At 38.8% G+C, this 24,218-nt stretch overlaps 1 protein-coding gene across 9 annotated transcripts in view; it reads left to right on the top strand.

The window, feature by feature from the left end:
• Positions 1–1,770: 1,770 nt before the first annotated feature.
• TPX2 (TPX2 microtubule nucleation factor) overlaps positions 1,771–24,218 on the top strand; it is a 57,581-nt gene continuing 35,133 nt past the window's right edge. For 2 of the 9 annotated variants that reach the window (XM_042931317.1, XM_042931308.1), the window contains exons 1-4: positions 1,797–1,847; positions 5,081–5,214; positions 16,999–17,170; positions 19,109–19,231. In XM_042931317.1, coding sequence (XP_042787251.1) covers positions 17,065–17,170; positions 19,109–19,231 — 229 coding nt within the window. In that variant the 5' untranslated portion in view covers positions 1,797–1,847; positions 5,081–5,214; positions 16,999–17,064. Of the gene's footprint in view, positions 1,853–1,936; positions 2,137–5,080; positions 5,242–15,534; positions 15,616–16,998; positions 17,171–19,108; positions 19,232–24,218 lie in introns of those variants that run through there. The other 7 variants (XM_042931312.1, XM_042931310.1, XM_042931311.1 and 4 more) reach the window with 7 other exon arrangements.

Below are 24,218 nucleotides of genomic sequence, written 5' to 3'. Positions count from 1 at the left end.
AAATTTCAGTATTACTAGTTGAGGCCAACCACCTTTGCATGTCTTTTCTTTTCTTTTTTAATTTGAAGGTCCAACTGGCTTTATTTAAAAAAATTTTTTTTTCAATGTTTATTTATTTTTGAGACAGAGAGAAACAGAGCATGAATGGGGGAGGGTCAGAGAGAGGGAGACACAGAATCCGAAACAGGCTCCAGGCTCTGAGCTGCAAGCACAGAGCCCGATGCGGGGCTCGAACTCACGGACCGTGAGATCATGACCTGAGCCGAAGTCGGCCGCTTAACCGACTGAGCCACCCAGGTGCCCCCCAACTGGCTTTATTAAGGGGTTCATGAATCTGGCAGCATCCCATCTACCAACGAGAGGTAGCGTCCCTTTGCATTGTCTTTAATGGCCAATTTTGTTTCTTCTTCTAAGAACTGCCCATCTTCCTCATTTTTTTTTTTTTTCCTGTTGAGTTTTGGTCCTTTTCTCACTGATTCATAGGAGATTTTTTTTATTTATATATTGGGTTCTAATTCTTTGTACTATGTGTTGGAAATATTTCACTCAGTCTTTCTTGTTTGTTTTCCTTTTGTCAAACAGAATTAAAAATTTTTTTAATATTTATTTATTATTGAGAGACAGAGGGAGATAAAGCACGAGCAGGGGAGGAACAGAGAGAGAGGGAGACACAGAATCCAAAGCAGGCTCCAGGCTCTGAGCTGTCAGCACAGAGCCAGACGCGGGGCTCAAACTCACAAACTGTGAGATCATGACCTGAGCCGAAGTCAGATGCTTAACCGACTGGGCCACCCTGGTGCCCCTATTCAATATGAGTTTTAGACTCAACTTGGCAAGTTCCATGACAAAACGTTTTATATTGGAAATTTCATCGGAATTGCCTTGAACCCTTCATATGGAAAATTAAAAGCTTTACAATATTGGACCTCCCCACCCACTAACAAAGTATAAAATTTTTTACTTATTTTTATAGTTATTCAACCAAGCTTTACAGGTTTTAATTTTCAGATAAAGGTCTTAGGTATCTTTTCTTAAATGTTGTAGTTTTTATTACAGCGATCTTCCCCCCTTTTCGCTGCTATTATTTTCTAACTGATTATCGATGATCTTTAGGACCAGATGTCCTTAATTCAAATTCCACCTCCTCCATTTATTGATTTTTAGACACATTCACTCAACTTCCCTGAGCCCTTGTTTTCTCTTTTATAATACCAGGATGACAAAGCAAGGGACGTAAATGGAATTAAAAGGGAAGGACCAAGCAATCATAAACGGCGAGTTTAAGCCAGTAACGTCAGGGCCTGGACTTAATGAAGACTTTGAGAGACTCCTCTCCTTGGCAGAGAAGCTGAGGGCGAGTCTATGTTGTACACAGGGGACTCTATGTTAGAACGAAGAGAATTTCGATGAACATTCAAGGCACCATACACCACTATAGGGAGAATAATAAATATTTTTCTTCGGTTAAAGTTTTGGGGAGGTCCAGGTGCGCGCCGTTCTGTTACCTGAAGCCACTCCTCATCTCCTCAGTTGGTACCACCTCTCCCGAATAATTTGTAGTCGAGCATTCTGGGCTTTGTAGTAATTTCCTTATTAGAGTTGTTCCACGGGGCTCGCGCAGTTGCTTGAGACTACATTTCCCAGGAGGCTCCCGGGCCGGTTGTTTGCTTGTCCCTCAACATGACTTCCGGCGTCCTGGCGCACTGCTGGGCCAATCGGGAGGCTAAGACTGCCCATTCCTGGCCCTCTGATTGGTGCATTCGACCAGAGAGCCTGGGTTCAAATTTTCAACGGTACTGAATGAGGCCCGCGGCGGGTGTTCCGGACGCTCGGTTGTCAGAGCTGAGGTGAGGTGAGCCTTGGGGAGAAACGGGGAGCAGCTGGGGGTGCGGGGCTGCTTTCTCTGCTGCTGTCTGCTGCTCTGCCTGGTTCTCGAACGGCTGGAGGTGGCTCGCCTCTAAGCCCGTAGTGCGGCCCGAGCGTCTTGGCCCGGGCTTCACAGGCGGCGGCGGTGGTGTGTGTGGGCTCCGTCTTGGCCGGGCCGAGAGGGAGCTAGACTTCGGACCACCGCTTTCTTGGTGACAGGATTTTCCCGTGAAGTGTGGCCGGACCGAGGCTGGCGGGCTGCGTCTCGAGGTAGAGACGGAGGCCGGCCGTGGGAAATAGGGGGAAGGAGGGTTGGTGGGAGGTTGTAGGCTAATAACGGTAACGACCATTGTTACCACGAAGGGATGAAATAAGCATTCACTGGAGTGAGCACTCTGCGTGCGTTTTCTCGTTCAATTTTCGCACCAAGCCGATGAAGCAGGCGCTGTTCGTAACCCCCACTTTATAGAGGAGAAAACAGGCCCAGATTTCAAGAAATGGGTGCAACAGTAGCCCCGCCCTCAAGGAGTGTGGCTTGGGTGGAGGAAAACTGATGTCGGCACAGGCAACTGCATTTAAAAACTATTGTGTAAGAAAGAAAGGTAATAGATACGGTGTGAGAATTGCGGGACAGGTTAATTGCAATTGGAGTTGTCTTTCTGTTTGGGGTTTAAAATTCATCCTGTTTTATCTGTATCTGCTTAGCCCTCCCCCTTTGTAACGAATAACTAGGTATTCTTTCCTTTCTAATTTTCTATCCTAGAACGTTTATAGGTTGGAGAGGAAAGGAAAAGTGTGAGCCAGACTATAAAAAGCAGCCCCCCCCCCTTTTTTTTTTGATGTATGGTTTCTTTGTCTCACATACAGTTTTCTAGTAGTTAAGTACCCAGGACTTTCCCCAATCAGTCTTGCTTAGGACCAGATAGCGTCCATCGCTCTCCTGATCTTGCTCTGAGGTCATTGCTTTATGTACTCCCAGGTTCATTCCGTTTTACCTTGTCTTGACATCCTATGACCTTTCTTTGTATTTGTCTCACTCATCGGATGCCAGAATTTGAATTATTTACTACTATGATAAGGATATTCTTCTGTTGTGTCGTCAGTGTATCCTATCATAACCCCTGTCCAGCCACCCCTAGATCAGCCTTGGTTGTTTTGGAGTAACACTGTTGGTGTGGTGTGTTAGCTCAGCGTTAAGTTGCCACTCTCGGGATAAAAGTTACTGTTGCTCCCAGCTCACTTAGCTAATTAATTGACTTTTTGAGGGTGTACCGTGTGCTCAGACTGGTATTAGATGCTATGGGTATTCAGATGTATGATGTTCTCGTGGGTTTTCTGGTATGTTTGAGGACAGAAGACTGATCCAGATTGACACGTGACAATCTGAACAAGACGCGACCGAATTGGAGTCCTCTAGTGTTATGTATCGTAGGCGCCCTGGCAATGTAGAGGTGAGGGAGATCAGTGAGGCTTCAGACAAGCAAGGCGTGTCTTTGTGAAGCAGAGAGGACACATACTGGCTCTTGGTAAGCAGAGTGTGGTTAGACAAGAACTAGAACAGTCTTGGTGCACAGAAGTTGCCCACTTAATATCTGCTGTATTGGATAGGCAAGAGGACATTATCTAAATTGACTACACAACTGCAGATATGAAAAACTGGATGACTTCAGCTAGGTCGGTCAATTTGTTTAAATTTTAAAATTATTTATTTATTATTATTTTTTTTTAATTTTTTTTTTTAACGTTTACTTATTTTTGAGACAGAGAGACAGAGCGTGAACCAGGGGAGGGGCAGAGAGAGAGGGAGACACAGAATCTGAAACAGGCTCCAGGCTCCGAGCTGTCAGCACAGAGCCCGACGCGGGGCTCGAACTCACAGACCGTGAGATCATGACCTGAGCCGAAGTCAGACGCTTAACCGACTGAGCCACCCAGGCGCCCCTAAATTTTAAAATTATTTAAATGATGCTTAAGTCTGTGTATTCCAAAGTTAATAAAGTTGACTTATCCTGCATTTGCAATTAAGCTTCTCCGGGAGACAGGATTAGGTGAGAAAGTCCTTCATTTTTTTTTTTTTTTTTTTTTAATTACTGATTTCACGGTGAATCACACCTTTACTCTTTTTTTTAATTAAAAAAAAATTTTTTTTTTAACGTTTATTTATTTTCCAGACAGAGAGAGACAGAGCATGAATGGGGGAGGGGCAGAGAGAGAGGGAGACACAGAATGTGAAGCAGGCTCCAGGCTCTGAGCCATCAGCCCAGAGCCCGACTCGGGGCTCCAACTCACAGACCGTGAGATCGTGACCTGAGCTGAAGTCGGACACTTAACCGACTGAGCCACCCAGGCGCCCCGAAAGTCCTTCATTTTTTGTTTAGGTGCCAGGAGATGATGAGTTCTTCTATGTCCCCTATATATTTTTTCCTTTCAGCCTCTCCTGGGTCTTTTCCCTAATCCTTTTTGAATTGCTGGTGAAGGAAGGAAGAGGAGAGGCCTAAATGCCCTTTGGCAAACTGAATTGTCTTTGCAATGAGTAAAGTTAGGAAACAGAATTAATTGACTACAGGGAGACTGAACAGCCCATTCAGTTCTGTAAATAGATCTGTATATGAGACAGACATAGAGCTCAGAGGTTTTAAGGTACTTGGTGCAAAAAGTATAGATAACTGGGAGGGGTTCTGGGTTTGTTTGCACAGAGAAACTTGATTGGGGAGCAATTAAAGATTAGTGAGAAAGGAGCTTACTTTGGAAACATATAAAAAATACTATATCTACTCATTTAAATAGAAAAAGGTAGTAAAAGTTTTTTTATAAGTGTGCCTACTTATAAGTGCCTACTTTATAAGTGTGCTTACTTACTATAAGTGTGCCTACTATTTGTCCTGAGGTTTGAATAGAAATGCACTCTATTACTCCTTGGTGTCAGTGTTCCTAAATTGCAAGATTTGGAAAGGTAGTTTTAAAGTGGGAATATATAATGTCAAAGACCCCAGAAGACAGCAAATGTATACTAAAATTTAAGCTGAAATGACAAGTTAAGAAGTTTGGCATTTGGGGTAGATTTATGCTATTTAGAACTTAGCTCTCAGAAGCACTCTTTGGTTTGGAGAGTGGCTGGCTATCTCTGGTGTTATGCAGCCCCTTCCTATTCTCTGTTAACCATCTTTACTACAGAGATCATGAACCTGTTATATCACCTTTCTGTTTCTTCCAGGTTCTTGATAACAAGTACTTGCTAGACTTCAGGACTTCAGAAGAGAGGTGAAAGAGTACGTTGCAACTCTGAGTCAAGTCTATAGGCAGGTGGACTGACTGATGGATTAAACCACAAGTAAAGCTGAGTCTACAGTGAGTTACATTAAAAAGGAATAAGAGGTAGGGCGCCTGGGTGGCTCAGTCGGTTAGGCATCTGACTTCGGCTGAGGTCATGATCTCGTGGTCTGTGAGTTCGAGCCCCGCGTCAGGCTCTGTGCTGACAGCTCAGAGCCTGGAGCCTGTTTCAGATTCTGTGTCTCCCTCTCTCTCTGACCCTCCCCCATTCATGCTGTCTCTCCCTGTCTCAAAAATGAATAAACGTTAAAAAAAAAAAAATTAAAAAAAAAAAAAAGGAATAAGAGGAACATTAATATATTAGCATCAAAAGTGTTTAACTTTAGGGGCGCCTGGGTGGCTCAGTCAGCTAAGCATTCAACTTCGGCTCAGGTCATGATCTCACAGCTCGTGGGTTCGAGCCCCACATTGGGCTCTGAGCTGACAGCTCAGAGCCTGGAGCCTGCTTCGAATTCTATGTCTCCATCTCTCTCTGCCCCTCCCCCCTTACGTTCTCTCTCTCTCTCTCTCTCTCTCTCTCTCTCTTTCTCTCTCTCTCAGAAAATAAATAAGTATTAAAAAAAATTGTTTTAAAGTGTTTAACTTTAGGGGTGCCTGGTTGGCTCAGTCGGTTAAGTGTCCAATTTTGGCTTAAGTCATGATCTCATGGTTTGTGGGTTCCAGCCCTGTTTGGGCTCTGTGTTGACAGCTCAGAGCCTGGAACCTGCTTTGGTTCTGTCTCCCTCTTTGCTCCTCCCCTGCTTGGTCTCTCTCTCTCTCTCAAAAATGGGTAAACGTTAAAAAAATATTTTAAAGGTGTTTAATGTATCTTAAAAAGTAACATATTTGGGGAAAAATTATTTTTTCTAAGTTTATTTACTTAGAGCGAGTGCAAGTTGGGGAGGGGTAGAGAGAGAGAGGGAGAGAGAGACTCCCAAGCAAGCTCCACACTGTTGGCACAGAGCCCGACCCAGGGCTTGAGCCCACAAACCATGAGATCACGACCTGAGCTGAAATCAAGAGTCGAATGCTTAACTGACTGAGCTACCCAGGCACCCCAGAAAATTTATTTAATATGGAAAAGCAAAAGAAATAAATATGATTCACTATTCTACCTCTTAGATAAACTATTGCTAACATTTGATAGATTTCTTTCCAATTTTTTTTCTGTGCCTGTATTTGGTTTTAAAAAGTCATACACTAAAAACTTTCATTATTTTTTTTTTCAACCTGATTAGGTTATGAACATTTTTTCATGTCAATAAAATTTGCTACAACATAATTTTAATGGCTACATGGTAGTCCATTAGATGGTTCTACCATAGTATTTTATGCAGTGAAATCCTTGGTGAAAAGAATGCATATTTTCAAGACTTTGGTACATAATACCAATTGCCTCATGGGAGAATTGTGCTGATAAACATACCCACTTAGTAGTGTATATTCACACAGGCACAAATTTATATTTTTAAACTATGTAATACATTCACGTGGCACAAAAATAAAAATAATATAAAAATATTTATAGTTAAAAATCTTCTGTCACTGTCTGTCTCACTTCCTGGCATTTAATAGGTAATCAGTTTTTGAGGTTCTTAGGTACATGTGTATCTACATCCCAAGAAACATACCCTTTGAAGGATGTAAATCTTTACAAGACTGAGTGACTGAGGTTTGACTAGGATTGTAACCTCCTGTAGCCCCACTGTCAACCCTTACAAAACTCAGCTTCTTGTGTTGGAACAGCAGAATACTTGGATATTCTACAAAGATTTCCTTTTAGTATTCTACAGAGATCTGTGTTATTATTTGGTAATAATATTGCCATTATTTGGTAAATGGCATCATTGATTTTTATCAAGGTCCTATTAGTTGTATAAGAGTAGATTAGGGTTTATAAAGTTCTGTGGATAAATTAAATAAAGCAGAACTGAGTTTGTAATCCATAACTCACAAGTTTGGGAGAGAGTCGATAAAAAAAACTACATTTGCTTGAGGTTTCTGGACAGTGATGAATTACAACAAGTGTCCATGTGTCCTGTGCTGACTTCTGAGTGCTTAGACAGTGAGGGATTGTCATTGGATTTTAAATTGACCCAATTTTGGAAGCTTCATGGATCTGTTTCGGTAAACAGATCCAATTTCAACGTAGAAGTTAGCAAACATAAATGTGGAAACACAAAGTCCATTTACTTCCTTCAGACTTAGTTTGTGACTTTGATTAACAGTTAAAATGACATGCTGGATTATGTTGCCATTTACTGACTCCTGCTAATCCCTTATGTACAAAAAAAAAAATGTAGGTAAGATGAAAATAACTCAACTCTATTTAACTTGTGGTTTGGTAACAGGATCTCTTTTCCCTTGTGAAAGTAGGAGAGGGTGTCCCTGGGGGAATGGCACCATTTGGGATGGGACCATTTACTAGCTATGCTTCTAATGAAGTCTTGACTTACTTTGTTTACTATGTTACCAGTTGTTTAAGTCATGATTTTTCTTCCAATAGGAATAGGTTAAGATGCAGCTCCCAAACTGGATAGTGAAGTGCTTGAGAGCATCTGTCACACCAAAGTCTTTGTTTTATTTAGGAGCTGCCAGTCCACTGTTCCAGCTTTCCTTAGAACTTACCCTTTTGCAGTTTTCCCCCACCTCCCCTGAACCTGTGCTTTTTGATTTATAGAGCTTGTCAAGGCTAGTTATTTTTGGTTTGAGAGTGAAGAGGGACAGGACATGATCGAGGTTAATTTCAGGCGAATGTGGAAACACATTGCTTCTTTTGCAATCTTCCTCGGTTGTGTGCTTTTTCCCTCATTTGTTTCCCTTTTCCATTTATCTCTTCCCTTAGAAAAAGTCAGTATTCATCCTTGTAGAACTCTGTAGGTCTGTCTGTATCTCCTTATCTTGTTGTTGCTGTTGTTCTTTGTGCATTTCTTTTTCTTTCTTTCTTTCTTTCTTTTTTTTTTCTTTCTTTCTTTTTTAAAATTTTGATTTGAGTATAGTTGACACACAATGCTACATGAGTTTCAGGTGTACAACATAGTGATTCAACATCCCTGTAGGTTATGCTATGCTCACCACTGTTTGTATCTTTTATGCATCACTTCCACCAGGTACCCTTCTCTGACCCTCCTGTTCCCCTTCTCTGCACTTCCATAGTGCCTTTGGTTTTCTTCTGTTATATCACAGATCACCCTGTATCACAATTGTCTGTATTTTCCACTCAAATGTGAGTTTCTTAAGGGAAGAGACTCTTTATATGCTTTTAGTCTTTGTTTTTTGGAAACAAAAATGAGCTATGTGATATGATGATGGCACTTAATAGGCAGTTCTAAAAGGAAGCTAAGTGGTTCATAATATGGGAGAGGCTTTTTCCTCAGTTCTGTTGCAGGATTATTGGTCTGAAAGAGCTATTCACTCAGATGGTTTCTAGTTTTGCAGGAATCTAGAGCTGTGGTAGATTCAGATAATTTTGAAATGTGAAGCTGATTCTCTTCCTTGGCAGTCTGATTTGTTTGGGAGAATGTGGTTGACGCATGTGCCTTTTTTCTTTCTTTCTTTTTTTTTTTCTTCAGTGAGACCTGTTGACAGAAATTCAATCTTGATAAAGGGGTGCAGGAAGGCATCCAGTTCCCATCATGCCTAGGTCTCTTTCATTTAAACAGTTGGCCCAGACTCTGGCCTGTTCCATTTCCCACTAGGCCTTGTGCTTTTTAATTTTTGAAGGTTTTACATCTTAATTTTATTATTTATGGGAGAAGCAGTGTGGTAAAACTGGCATAGCCGAGTAGTTACTTTTGGTTTTGTTCATGTGCTTGTGCTATCACCTTTTATTGAAGAGTCAGACTTCTCAATGGATTTGTATTTTGCTTACTTTTTCCCCTTTTTGGGGGAGTTGGGGAGGTGGGAATGGTCTCCTGAGTTGGCCATACTGGACCAAAAATAGCTTTTAAAAGAAGCCTCTTTTTTTTTTTTTTTAATTTATTTATTTTGACAGAGAGAGAGAGAGTGTGTGCACAAGCAGGGGAGGGGCAGAGAGGAAGAGAGGAAATCCCAAGCAGGCTTCACCTATTGTGGGGCTCATGCTCATGATCTGCAAGATCATGACCTGAACTGAGATCAAGAGTTGGATGCTTAACTGATTGAGCCACCCAAGCATCCCAAAAAGCTTTTTTAAAAAATGGTCATGTTAGAAAAATAGTATTTCAGTTTTAAAATTTCACCGAAATAAAGATTAAGCATGTTTAGGTTTGAGCCCCTTGCCTTTTGACCCCCATCAATCAAATGCACTCCTAGACCTCAGAAGACATTTCTCCTTCTGATGCTTAAATACTGTATTCATGGTTTCTTTTACTCTATAATATCCACTGAGAGGTTCAGACTAACTTCCATCTTATAAATAGCAAAAACTTTATATGCAAGAGTACAAACTAATAAAAGAGAAATTAAGAGGCGGTGATTTACTTTATGGGATGATTTTAGCTCAGAGCTTTCCCGGTGTATGTATGTATTTATTTATAATTTTTTTAATGTTTATTTTTGAGAGCGTGAGCAAGCACACAAGCAGGGGAGGGGCAGAGAGTGAGGGAGATACAGGATCCGAAGCAGGCTCCAGGCTCTGAGCTCTGAGCTGTCAGCCCAGAGCCCGACGCCGGCCTTGAACCCATGAACCATGAGATCATGACCTGAGCCAAAGTCGGATAGCTAACCAACTGAGCCACCCAGACCCCCTATCCAGTGTATTTAGAATAGGGTTTTTAATTTAGCAGTGTTCTTTTATGAACAGCTTCTCAGGATGCTTAGTTTTGTGTAAAGCAGAGTTAATTTTTGCATTTGACTGACAGTATGATTTGGTTATCTACCTCATCTTTGAAGGAATATTGTAGGAAACACCTGTACATTATAGCGACCTGAGATTTTGGAATCCCACAGACCTGGTCTTATAACTTAACACTGCTACATACTAGTTGGTGATCGTGGAGTGGCTTAATTACTCTGGGCCTGTTTCCTTATTTGTAAAAAGGTGATGATGATATCTACCTTGTATATTTTTAATGCACTTTAAATGTGATGGTTTCTTAATTTTAAAAATGTATTTATTTTTAAATTTTTATTTATTTAAGTAATCTGCACACCCCCTGTAGGGCTCGAACTCATGACCCTGAGATCAAAAGTCCTGTGTTCCTCCCACTGAGCCAGCCAGGTGCCCCAAATGAGATGATTTATGTAAAGTGCCTAATAAAGTGGTTGGCCTGTAGTAAATAGTATTTGGAAGTTATTATCTATAAATGGTTTTATCCTTTGTGCCTTGACATTTCACTTTGATCTACATAAATCTCTATTTTTTAAAATAAATATGAGAGGAAATAAATAAATAAATAAATAAATAAATAAATAAATAAAAATATATACTCACACGCACACAAAGAGGCACCTGTCTGGCTCAGTCGGTAGAGCACACAACTCTTGAGGTCATGCCCTACATGGGGCATAGAGATTACTGAAAAAAAAAATTAAGTAAATAAGAGAGGTTAGTGGATAAGGACACATCCTTTAGGGCCTACTTGAATGCAGATGCTGGCTCTGCTCTTTCTTAACTGTGTGATCATGAGTAAGTAGTAAATCTCTCCTTGCCTCAGTTTCCTTGTCTATAAAATGAAGACAATAATAGTACCTACTTCATAGGATTTTTGTGAGGATTTAGTGAGTTAATTAATACATGTAAAACATCGCCAGGAGTGTCTGGCATGTCATAAGTACTCAGTAATTAATAGCTATTATTATTTTTTTTTTTTTATAATTTTTTTTTTAACGTTTTATTTATTTTTGAGACAGGGAGAGACAGAGCATGAACAGGGGAGGGTCAGGGAGAGGGAGACACAGAATCTGAAACAGGCTCCAAGCTCTGCGCTGTCAGCACAGAGCCCAACGTGGGGCTCGAACTCACGGACCATGAGATCATGACCTGAGCCAAAGTCAGCCGCTTAACCGACTGAGCCACCCAGGCGCCCCAATAGCTATTATTATTTTTAAGTTTATTTTGACAGAGAGAGAGAGAGAGCATGAGCAGTAGAGGGAGAGAGAAGAGAGAGAGAGACAGAATCAATCTTACTTAAGTAGGCTCCATGCTCGGTCCGGGACCCAGACACAGGACTTGATCCCACAACTGTGATCATGACCTGATCTGAAATCAAGAGTCGGATAGATGCTCAACTGACTGAGCTACTCAGGTGCCCCATTAGCTATTATTTTTAACTTTTTTTTTTCAAGTTTGTATACTTAAAAAAAAATTTTTTTTAATGTTTATTTTTGAGAGAGAGAGAGAGAGAGAGAGAGAGACAGAGCGTGAGCGGGGAGGGGCAGAGAGAGAGGGAGACAGAATCTGAAGCAAGCTCCAGGCTCTGAGCTGTAAGCACAGTACCACCTGATGCTGGGCTTGAACTCGTGAACCTCAAGATCATGAGTCAAAGTTGGAAGCTTAACCGACTGAGCCACCCAAGTGCCCCACAAGTTTGTGTACTTTTTATTAAGTCAATACTCAGGAGCATTTTGTTTTTATAAAGAAACATTAAAAAAAGAAATAATGTGTAACATTTGGATAAGTGAAGTTAGTAGCCAATTTCAGACCCTGTAAATGGGAAACTTTATTTCCAAAAATCAATAGACTTAACAATTATTGCTGGATTACCAAGTGTACTTAATAAAAATCCCAGAAAGTGCAGTGACTTATGGACTGTAAATGCCACTTTAGGGGGAAATAAGTACTGCTTAACCAGTTCTATAAACTGAAAAGATATTCATTTATATAATAAGATGTATTCAAAGAGTTCATATAGTGAAAAGTCTTCCCCTGACTCAGAACTCCTAGCTTTCTTCCCAGACCCAAATACTGTTAACACTTCTGTGTCTCCTTCCACAATAATCTATGTATGTACAAAAGTATACATGAGTATATATTACCCCTTTCCTTCTTTTTAACATGAATGAGAGTATGCACTTATACATTTTACTTTTCTCACCTAATAGCCCTTGGAGCTCATTGTGTACATATGACCACATACGCAAAGTTATCTAATATTAAATTCTCTAATATTTTATTATAGGATTGTACCCTAATTTATTCAAGCAGTCTTCTATTGGTGGAATTTTTGTTTTTAGTTTTTTGGCTTTTATGAACAATACTATCGTGCACTTTCTTATACTTACGTATGCATAAGTACATATCTGTAAGATAAAGTTTTACACTTGGCAAGACCTCTCAAAAACATGCACTTGCTCTCCAAAGAGGGTAGCCATGTAGCTCCATAATTTAAAAAAGAAAAAAGAATGTGAGGGGTTATATTTGAATACTTTCCAGGTGGTTTTTTCAGTGGCATGCTTTGGTGGAATCATGGTTTTTAGGAAGCTAAGTGGGGTTGTTGCATATTACATTCCTGCCTCTTCCCTCCCCCAGCTTTAGTTGTCTTCATTGCATTACTGCCTGGGAAGTGTTCCCAGTGACCTGGGTTAGGCATTAAGATCATGGGAATCCAAGATTTTCCCATGTCTTCCAGCATGTTTGTTCACAAGAACAGGAAAACTTCCTTGCAACAGGGGAATTTTAACCACTGTCCGTCACTGGGGAATCTTTCAGTGAGGGTCCTTTGAATAAAGATATGGTCAAGGGGAGGAGAGGCAGTGATATCTTATAGTAGTGCATTGTATAGTACTTGAAGTGCCTTCTCATGTTTATGGGAAGTAATTAGGCAGAAAGATACAGTGCCTCTCCTGTTGTTCTATACATGTAGTAAATGTCAGAGACAGGTCTAGAATTCTGGACTTCTTTGTTGGGATTGTTTTGGGCTATAAGTGACAGAAAATGTGACTGTAATGGCTTATTCAAAAAGAGTATTGTCTGGAGGTAGATGGTTGCTGATATTTGATCAATGGTCAGTAGCTCAGCAATATCAGGGCCAGTGTTACTTTTTTGGCCATCCACTTGTATACGCGATAGCTGCTCTATCTCTAGCTATTACATTTGCCTTTAAGGCAAGAAGAAGGGTTGAAGGGAAAGGGCAAGAACAAGGGCTGTGGCTATATCAGGAAAGTAAGTTTTCCTGTAAATCCCTCAGCAGATTCCTACTTCATTCTCATTGGCCAGAACTGTTCTGGCTACACTAAGCTTAAAAGGTGACTTTTGTTATGGTGTGCTTCCTACTATTTTGATGATGTTCAATGAAACATATTTAATCAGTTTGACTTAAGTGATATTAATTTCTAATTCTCTTTTTTTTTAACGTTTATTTATTTTTGAGACAGAGAGAGACAGAGCATGAACGGTGGAGGGTCAGAGAGAGGGAGACACGGAATCTGAAACAGGCTCCAGGCTCTGAGCTGTCAGCACAGAGCACGACACGGGGCTTGAACTCACGGACCACGAGATCATGACCTGAGCCGAAGCCGGCCGTTTAACCGACTGAGCCACCCAGGCGCCCCAATTTCTAATTCTCTTTATATTTAGAGTTTATAATTTAAATATTGTATACTATCTTATTTTTTGAGTGCGCCAGAACCTTAGCTCCTATCTAGATTTTAAATTCCTTTGTGTCTGAGACTAGATCTTCTACTTTTTGTGTAAGACATAGTCTCAACTTGAGTATTAATGAGAAAGGAACTCCGGTATCATTAAGCCCATATTTAAGGCCCCTAGTGAGTGTATAAGAGTGGACTGCTAACAAATAACTTAGTGAGTTAAATTGATTAATGAAGGTAGACATAGAGAGTGAAAACTTTAAAATGAGAATAATAAAGTCTCCTCTATTCAGGGCAAAAGACTATGGAGAATGGATTTACTTGGATATGCAGTCCTCTTTTCTATGCAAATAGAGGCCATAACTATGTTAATATGCCTCTTTAATTCATAGGGTGAGAGGGCAGAACAATGTGGAAAGAACATTGTGTTGATGTTAGGAGCCTCAGTTTTGGATCTAGTTCTGCCTTTACATAATTGTATGATACTAGGCACATCATTCTCTCTTCAGCTTCCTCTTCTAGAATGGGAATAATAATTGCTGCTTTATGGGATTGTTGGAGAGTATTTGAAATACTGTGTATTTACTACTTCATGGCACCTGGCATGTATAAGTACTTTTGGTAACTGTTTTTACCATGATCATTAGTATTATTGTTGTGTTGATCTTGGAAGAGCCTTTTTTGCTGTAATTAATCCTTATCTATAAACTGCAAAAGTTAGTTATTAAGATTCCTTCTGATTCCAAAATAATCATGTTTCTACACTAAGTACCTCAACTGGGGCATCGTTATAAAGGTATCTGTGGAGTTCTGGCTGCATTGAGTTCATAGGAGAGACCATGGAAAGATGAAGTTCTCTGGTGTACGGATTGATGTCACTATGTAAACCAAATAATTATTAGAATAAATGTTTCTCAGGCACTCAAGTACCTTCTGAATTACCCCAATCCACTGAGAGAAGCTAACGAAATACTGGCCAAACCACTGAGCAATGAAGTTGGGTGTAACTACTCTTATGATTTATCTCAGAGCATAGGTATAGTTGTATACTATAAAGACAATGAGTGCTGAGGGTTATTAGTGCCCAGAATTGGTGACATTGTGGGGAACTGGCATACCTCTGGTGATATAAGTTCCTTTTTAGGAACGGTTTTACAGTTTGTATCAAGAGTCAGCAATTCCATTTTTAAGAATTTCTCTTAAGGGTAGGGGCGCCTGGGTGGCTCAGTTGGTTGAACGTCCGACTTCAGCTCAGGTCATGATCTCGTGGTTCATGGGCTCGAGCTCCGCATTGGGCTCTGTGCTGACAGCTTGAAGCCTGGAGCCTGCTTGGGATTCTGTGTCTCCCTCTCTCTCTGCCCCTCCCCAGTCATGTTCTGTCTCTCTCAAAAATGAATAAACATTAAAAAAAAAAAGGAATTTATCTTAAGGGCATACTTAAGGATGTGTACAGAAATTGAACTACAAGGATATTCTTCTAGTAGTATCTTTAAAGTGAAAATATTGAAAAATGCCTAAAAATAGGGGATACGTAAATTATAGTATCTGTCAGTTGACAGCTGTCATCAAGCTGTCAGTTGATGAAATATCTATATATATATATTGACATGGAAAATGCTCACAGTATGTGAAGCAGATTTCAAATATATGTGTGTATATAGAGAAAAAATGAGAGAGAGAGAGGGAGACAGACTGGAATAGTGTGGTATTATAGATTATTATTTTTTATAGAAGCTTTTTTTTATGATTTCTTTAACGAGCATGAATTTTTATAATAAAATAAAGGCTTAAAGGTACTTAATTTAATAAATGTGTATGCAAGTAATTAGTGGTATCTACTTCTCTTCCAAGATACAGAATACTTTAAAGTACATGTTGTTCCCTGGATGAAGACAAATGGCTCATTGGATTTCATAGGGAAATTATTTGCCAGTGAGTGTGTCCTTCAGACTGTTTTTGAAACTACTTCCAGATATTTGCTTAACCGTAAATGGCTAGAGTGGGGGCTGACTTTAAACCTACACAGGTTTCTACGGGAGAGTGTAAAACTTTGTACACCGGAGCAGGGATGGGCCCATACCTTTGACTTGTTTCTTTGACCTAATTTACATGTCGTGCCTTTTATGTGTGTGTGTGTTTTGTTTTTGTTTTTGTTTTTTAAGATTTTATTTTTAGCAATCTCTCTACCCAGCGTAGGGCTCAAACCTACAATCCCGAGGTCAAGAGTGGCATGCTCTACTGACTGAGCCAGCTAGGTGCCTCCTTTTATGTATTTCTTTTTTTTTTTCAATTTTTTTAATGTTTGTTTATTTTTGAGACAGAGACAGAGTGTGAGCAGGGGAGGGGCAGAGAGAGAGGGAGACACAATCTGAAGCGGGCTCCAGGCTCTGAGCTCTCAGCACAGAGCCCGACGTGGGGCTTGAACTCACAAACCGAGGGACCGTGACCTGAGCTGAAGTCAGACACTTAACTGACTGAGCCACCCAGGTGCCTATGAAAATATTTCCAGGGAAAGAAAACCTGTAGTTGGCAAAACGTACTAAGTTTTTACTAGGTATAAGATACCGTTCTGAGAACCTTGATGGATGAGGTATACACAAGTGAATAAAATCCGTCTTTGTCTTCAGGAATTTACGGTCTACTAGGAGAGGCATTTGCATAGTTAACTAATATAAAATTGAATGGTAAACAAAGCATTATGGCTTTGGAGAGGTAGCAATTAGTATGATAGGTAGAAATTGGGGAAGTTTGTAGAGAATTGAATTGGACTTTGAATAATGAGTAAGATTTTAGTTAGTAGGTGTAAAATTTAATGGTGTGTTTCAGAAATTGGGTTATTCAGGGCAGAGAAAGAGTAGTGGGATGTGGGAGAGGCTAGAAATGAAAAAATGGTAGGTTGAGGGAAAATAAAATAATGAATGTCAAACACCTAGTATGGTACTTTGCCTGGCATGTTGTAGGCACTTATCAAACTTTGCCTCCTCCTAATTCCAACACATTTATCTTCAGGAATATTTTCAAGTTACCAAAAAAGAAAAGTTAACTTTGGGGCACCTGGCTGGCTTAGCCAGTAGAGCATGAAACTCTTGATCTTGGGGTTGTGAGTTTGAGCCTCATGTTGGGTGTAGAGATTGCTTAAAAAAAAAAAATCTTTGAAAAAGAAAAGTTAACTTTTAGTTTGGTTTGAAAAATAAGGTGTCTTGTCCAGGTTATTTTCAGAATTGCAAATGTGGTAGTAAAATCAAAGTAATTGCTGGGGAATCAGTACCTTAGATTAATGCACAACCAAGTTTCTGAACCATTTCTTTTCATTAGAAGGTGATCTGTTGAGAAGAGTGAGTACTGGGAAAAACCTGCTCTTCTGTGCCAAGGCAGGGGACAATGTCACAAGTTAAAACTTCTTATTCCTATGATGCTCCCACGGACTTCATCAATTTTACCTCTTTGGATGATGAGGAAGATACCCAAAACATAGATTCTTGGTTTGGTAAGTGTCTGCTTTTTCAGGCCATTTTAAGGGTTAGTAGCTTGCTTTGTTCTGAGTACCTTTCTTTTTTTTTTTTTTTTAAATTTTTTTTTTTTTTTTTTTTTTTTTTTTTTTTTTTTTTTTGTTCTGAGTACCTTTCAAAAAAATAGTAGGAATTTCAAGAAAATAACTAAAATATAAATTATTTTCTACACCAAGATATTTTATCATTTATGATATGATAGAAATAATTAAAATGCCCAGTGTCTTAGGAGTGGGCTATCAGTGTTATTTTGCAGTTAGGAATAGTAAATATTTAAGCATTAGGGATATATGGAAAAATCCAGATGAAACAAAGTTGAGTGAAACTCTAAGATTCAAAACATGTCTGTAGTGATAGCAGCCACATAAAAACTTGCTCTACTGTCATTGGGCATAGAATCTAGTATTACAGTTAGGATACTGACATTGATACAGTCTACCCATCTTACTCAGATTTCCCCAGTTTCACTTGTACTCATACTCATTTCTGTAGTAAGTTCTATGCAATTTTATCACTTGTGTAGGTTTGTGTATCTACTCCCACTGTCAAGATACTGAACAGTTCTAACATCACAGGCATTCTTGTGTTGCTTTTTTATAACTACAGTTACTGCCCTATTGCTTCCCCTCACTGATTCATTTTTAGCTGGAGGGATTATGCTACTCAGAACCCAATCCCCAAACAGAAATGGGATTGCCTGGTGTTGAGTCATATGATTTGATGCAAACCCTGACACCAGGCCAATAATAAATAAGGATGTGATTATGTTTTTATAGTATTTTGGGATAATATGGTGAGACCAGTGATATGTCAGGCTAGTAGTTGCTAGGGTCTCTTCATTTTATTCTTTCTCGTATACTTATCTTCTGTATTAAAAAAAAAAAAAAAAAATGTGATGGGAGAAAAAAAATGAGTCCATTACAGCTGCACTTATCACTTACAATGCAGTGTCCACGTGTGGTGGCACATGCCCTTCTCTTGCAAAAGGCCTTTAATGGTATCCGTTGGAGAAGGGGTCTGTTGGAAGTGGTGTGGAGGAAAGGTGAAGAGGACCAGCTGCCCTCTAAGGATCTTCTCACGTCCTTGCATTACTGAAACCTTGAGGAAGACAACCCTGGGTTGTCTATCTTTTTTTCTAAGTTTCTTTAAAAACAAGATAGAAAATATTTGTACAGCGAAACTGGTAAATACAATGTCGAAGAAAAAAATTAATCCTACCATTCTTTCAAAACCACCTTAGTTCTAATACATTATTTTCTAATTCTCTTCCAAATAATCATATCTTTTTATACAGTTGCACTCTGATTGTACATGCACAGTGTTATTGCTGGAGCTCACCACATTCCTGAAGCTTCTGTTTGTTGGTAGGCAGTTGGTAGAACGGATGTTTCACTGCTTTGCCCTCACTTTTGGGCACAGGAGAACCTAAGGTAAAATCCCTTGGGAGAGCCTAGCTCTGTTCCATCCTCACACACCCACTTCTTACCAACCAGTTGAAAGAGAACCTCAACTCAAATAGACCATAAGATGTCTCTTGTAAGCCCTGCAGATCTTAATAGCTACAGTTTCCTTTAAGAGGAACATGATGTATTTAGGTGGTAGATTAGGCCAGTTCATGCTTATATGGTCCTAAATGTGTATCAAACAAAGATAAATAGCTATTCACAATGCAGAGTCTGCACTTCTCCTTTTCTGTAATACATTGTTCAGTGTTGCCAGTGTTACAGTGATAGTTTTTATAGTCTCTATCTCTGACGTATAATGTGTACTCATTTCATTTTGATCACAAGAACTTTGTACTTGCCAAATGTGCTGGAAGCGTACTAGTAGGGGCTTTAGGCCCCATTTACAAGTGCATAGGACTGATTTATTTTGCTTCCTTGCTGATTGTTTAAATGATGCTCTTTTTTTCACAGAAGAGAAAGCCAATTTGGAGAACAAGTTTCCTGGGAAGAATGGCATAGGAGGGCTTTTTCAGGGCAAAACCCCTCTGAGGAAGCCTAATCCTCAGCAAGCTATTGTCACACCTTTAAGACCAGGTAAGAAAGAACATCTTAGGAAAAAGCTCTTTGGTAGAATGGTGGAACAGTGTGTTATGGGCCTGAGGGATCTGGGGGAATTATGTAAATGTTGTATCCTTTGGTTTATTATTGGTGAAATGGGCCAGTTTCACTTTATGGTGAATGTGACACTAATAATGTACTACACTTTTTTTTTTTTTTTTAATTTCTTGGAACTTAAGCTAATATAGACTTACTGCCAGATATAAAACTCTTTTCTTTTTATGACAAGATTTAACATAACATAACCTGAGTCTGGCTGGGAAACAAAGCAGTAGGAGAGAAGAATGTACTGCTTGTCATTGCACAAGAATTCTTTGAGTCATGTATCTGATTCTAAAAGATAATTGGCATTTAAACTGGTGGTTACTAAGTCTGCAGAATATTTTCTATTTGATCAGAACAAAAGAAGCATTTTTAAGAGATCATAAATCCTTAAAAATTACTTTTTTGAAGTAACAGCCATATTTAGATATGATTCACATGAACAAATCACCCAAAGTGTACATTTCAGTCTTAAAAAAAAAATTTTTTTTTAATGTTTTATTTTTTGAGAGACAGAGACAGAGCGCAAGCAGGGGAGGAGCAGAGAGGGAGGGAGACACAGAATCCAAAGCGGGCTCCGGGCTCTGAGCACAGAGCCTGATGCAGGGCTCAAACCCACGAAAAAGAGATCATGACCTGAGCCAAAGTCAGACACCTAACCAACTGAGCCACTCAGGCTCTCCATCAGTGTTTTTCACAGTACAGTCATAGAGTAGTTGTACAACCAATACCACAATCAATTTAGAACATTTGAAAATTACTCTTGATGGATGAATCTGAAACTGGCTCCAATTAGACCGTTAAGTAGAGGAGTCATACCAGGAAATAGCTGTATTTCTAGCAAACTTTTGTAATTTACAAAGTCTAAGCTGCTAGGATGACTTTCAAATAATTAACTCATGAGTACAGATGATATCTATTGAATTTGGGATTAGGGCAGGGACCCTGAACTTTTGCATCCATTGTCTTAATTGCAGAAGGGGTTAGAACTGTATGGCATGTTTCACTTGCCATGCTTGGAATGCCTGTGGCCTCAGTGTTGCATCCTCAGGTAAATTACATTAGTTCATTAGGCATGGCAGATTTTCTGTTGCCTTGGTGGTCTTTGTGCTCTTCTTGAATTGAAAGAGTATGTACTGTTACCTAATTTGTCTGGACCACTTTCAGTTGAAGACTGTTTTGTCAACAGTGTGCCCCAAAGCAAGAAACTTCTGTTGGGTCTGTCATGTGGCAAAAACCATGCACATTGCTTACGTGCATGCCCCTTAGGCCCCTCAGAGTCTGTGTTCTTTCATATTACATATTTTCACCTGTCTTATGAGTGTTGTTGCCTCTGCATTCAATTCCTAACGTAATTGAAAAGTTCCTATTCATCATTCAAGGTCCAGCTCAAATACCCTTTTTTCTCTGATTCCTCTTACTGTGTTCTCAAAGCACTTTTCATACCTCTATTTTAATTTCAATTTTCTTTTGTGTTGCTAATACAAAAAAAATAATTGATTCTTACATATTAATCTTTTATCCTGCGACCTTCTAAACTCACTAGTTTTAGTAGTTTTTTTTTAATAGATTCCATCAGATTTTTACATAGATCATATCATCTGCAAATATGCCTTTTATTTCTTTTTCTTGCATACTGTACTGGCTAGAACCTTTAGTGGGATGTTGGATAGGAGTGGAAAAGGTAGACATGCTTGTCTTATTCCTGTGCGTTCAGGCTTTTACCATTAAATATGATGTTAACTGTAGTTTTTTCATAAATATCCTTGATCAGGCTGAGGAAATTCCCATCTATTCCTATTTGCTGATAATTTTTTATTTGGAATGGATGTGAGATTTTGTCAAATGCCTTTTCTGCTTATATTGAGATGATTATATGATCATTTTTCTTTTTTTGGTCTGTTACTGTGTTGAATTACACTGATTTTCCAACGTTAAGCCAACCTTGCATTTCTGGGATGAACCCCAATTGGTCATGATGGTATTTTTTCTTTGTATGCATTTTTAGGTTGTTTGCTACATTTTTGTTGGGAATTTCTGTATATATTTTTCATGAGGTATATTGGTCTGTAGTTTTCTTTGTGATACCTTTGCTTGTTTTGATAAATACCTTACTCTAAATATTCCCTTCTCTTCTTTTTTTTTTTTTTTGGAGGAATTTGTGTAGAATTAATATTAGGTCTTACTTAAATGTTTGGTAGAAGTCACCATTAAAGCCATCTGGGTCTGGACTTTTCTTTGTACAAAGGTGTTTTTTTTTTAATTTTTTTTTTTTTAATTTTTTTTAACATTTATTTATTTATTTTATTTATTTATTTATTTTTTAACGTTTATTTATTTTTGAGACAGCGAGACACAGAGCATGAACAGGGGAGGGGCAGAGAGAGAGGGAGACACAGAATCTGAAACAGGCTCCAGGCTCCAGGCTCCGAGCTGTCAGCACAGAGCCCGACGCAGGGCTCAAACTCACGGACCGTGAGATCATGACCTGAGCCGAAGTCGGATGCTTAACCGACCAAGCCACCCAGGCGCCCCAACATTTATTTATTTTTGAGACAGAGAGAGAGAGAGAGCATGAACAGGGGAGGGTCAGAGAAAGAGGGAGACACAGAATCTGAATGAAACAAGCTCCAGGCTCTGAGCTGTCAGCACAGAGCCCGACGCGGGGCTCGAACCCACAGACCACAAGATCATGACCTGAGCCGAAGTCGGACGCTTAACCGACTGAGCCACCCAGGCGCCCCTGTAGAAAGGTTTTTAACTACAAATTCAAATTCTTTAACACTCTCATCTTGAGTGAGTGTTGGTAGTTTGTATCTAAAATAATTTGTCCATTTCATCTAAGTTGTTGAATGTTCATAATGTTCCCTTATTATCCTTTTAATATTTACAGATTCTGTGTGGTATCACCTCTTTCATTCCTGATCTTGGTAATTTGTCTCTGTTTTCCTAATCAGCCTGGCTAGAGATTTATTAGTGTTACTGATTTTCTGAAAGAACCAACTTTTGGTTTCGTTGTTGTTGTTTTTCTATTGCTTTTTCTATTTCATTGATTTTCATTCTGATCTATTAGTTCCCTTCTTCTACTTACTTTGAGTTCAATATGCTCTTTTTTTTTTTTTTTTAAAGTTTCTTAGATGGCAGCTGAAGTCATTGATTGGAAATCTTTCTTCTATAAATTTCCCCCTAAGTACTGCTTTAGTGGCATCCCACAATTTTGGTGTGCTCTGTATTCATTTTCATTCCATTCAAAATACTTTTAATTTCTTTATTGCTATCTTCTTGATCCATGTGTTTTTTTTTTAATTGAGATATAATGGACATACAACATTGTGTAAGTTTAAGGTGTTGATTTGATATGTTTATATATTGCAACGTGACTGACACCTCTATCATATCACATAATTATTTCTTTTCTCTCATTGTGAGAACAATGAGGATCTTGTCTCTTAGCAACTTTGAAGTTTATAATACAGTATTGACTATAATCTCTATGACTATTATTGTTGACTGTAATCTCCAGGATTTATCTACTAGTTCCAAGTTACCTAAGTGTTATTTAGAAGTGTGTATTTAATTTCCAAATACATGTGGCAGGGGGTGGCAGTTCCAGAAATCTGTTACTGATTTCTCGAGGGATTTAATTCCATTTGGTTAAAGAATATATTTGTGTGACTTGATCTTTTTGTATTGAGACTTGTTTCATGGCCCAGAATATGGTGTGTCTTGGTAAATGTTCCGTGTGCACTTCAAAAGAATGTATATTCTGCTGTCATTGGGTGGAGAGTTACATAAATGTCAATTGGGTCAAGTTGGTTGATGTTGCTCAAGTCTTCTATTTCCTATTGATCTTCTAAGTGTACTATCCATTATTGAAAATGGATATTGAAATCTTCAACTATTATTGTTGAACTGTTTTTCCCTTTAATCTTGTCAGTTTTTCCTTCATGTATTTGGGGCTTTGTCATCATGTATGTATGTGTGTGTGTATATCTATATATACGCATACCACATATGTATGTATGTTTGTAACTGTTACATTTTCTTGATGAGTGGACTGCAACATATTTTTGTTAATGAAGTTTTATTGGAATACAGCCATGCACATTTGCTCATATATTAAGACTACTATATTCTTACCGATTTTTCTGTCAACTTGTTCCATAAATTAGAAGAGAGAGATTGAAATTTCAGACGACATTTATGGATTTGCCTATTTTTCCTTGTACTTTCTGCTTTTTGTATTTTAAAACTCTGTTATTAGGTACGTAAATATTTCAGTTGTTACCGCATCTTGAAGAATTGACCATTTTATCATTTTGAAATGATTGTCTTTATCTCTGATATTCTTTGCTCTGAAATCTGCTTTGTCTGGTACTAATATAGCCATCCCAGCTTTATTTTGATTAGTGTTAACATGGTGTGTTGATATTTTAAGAACATTTTTTGTAGGGAGAATATAAATTTTTTTATTCTATTTTAAGATTTTATTTTTGAGTAATGTCTACACTCAACATGGGACTCAAACCTACAACTTTGAGATGAAGAATCACATGCTGTACCTACTGAACCAGCCAGGCACCCCTATAAAATTTTTTATGTTAAATATTTTATATTAAATTTTTAAAATTTAATCCTCTCTGATTTTAAATGGGGTAAGTGCCTCTGTTATAGCCTTGACACAATATATTATCATTTTTTTGTTTCTTTTTCTCCCCTCTAGGAAAAAATTTCTTTAGGCGATGAGCCAAATGATTGTTCTCTGGAATAAATAATGCATGAAATGTGTTTTCATAGCCTGACTTTTCTTCCCTGTTATCTGGTTGAATTTTTTGTCTTTTGTCAAGGCTCTCAGTTCATAAGCTATACTAGAAAATGCTGTTTCTTCCATGAAGACTTTTTTTTGATTATTCTTGTCTCC

The sequence above is a fragment of the Panthera leo genome, chromosome A3 (assembly GCF_018350215.1).
Source record: "Panthera leo isolate Ple1 chromosome A3, P.leo_Ple1_pat1.1, whole genome shotgun sequence".
NCBI classification, from domain to species: domain Eukaryota; kingdom Metazoa; phylum Chordata; class Mammalia; order Carnivora; family Felidae; genus Panthera; species Panthera leo.
This window is presented reverse-complemented; position numbering and strand designations above follow the sequence as displayed.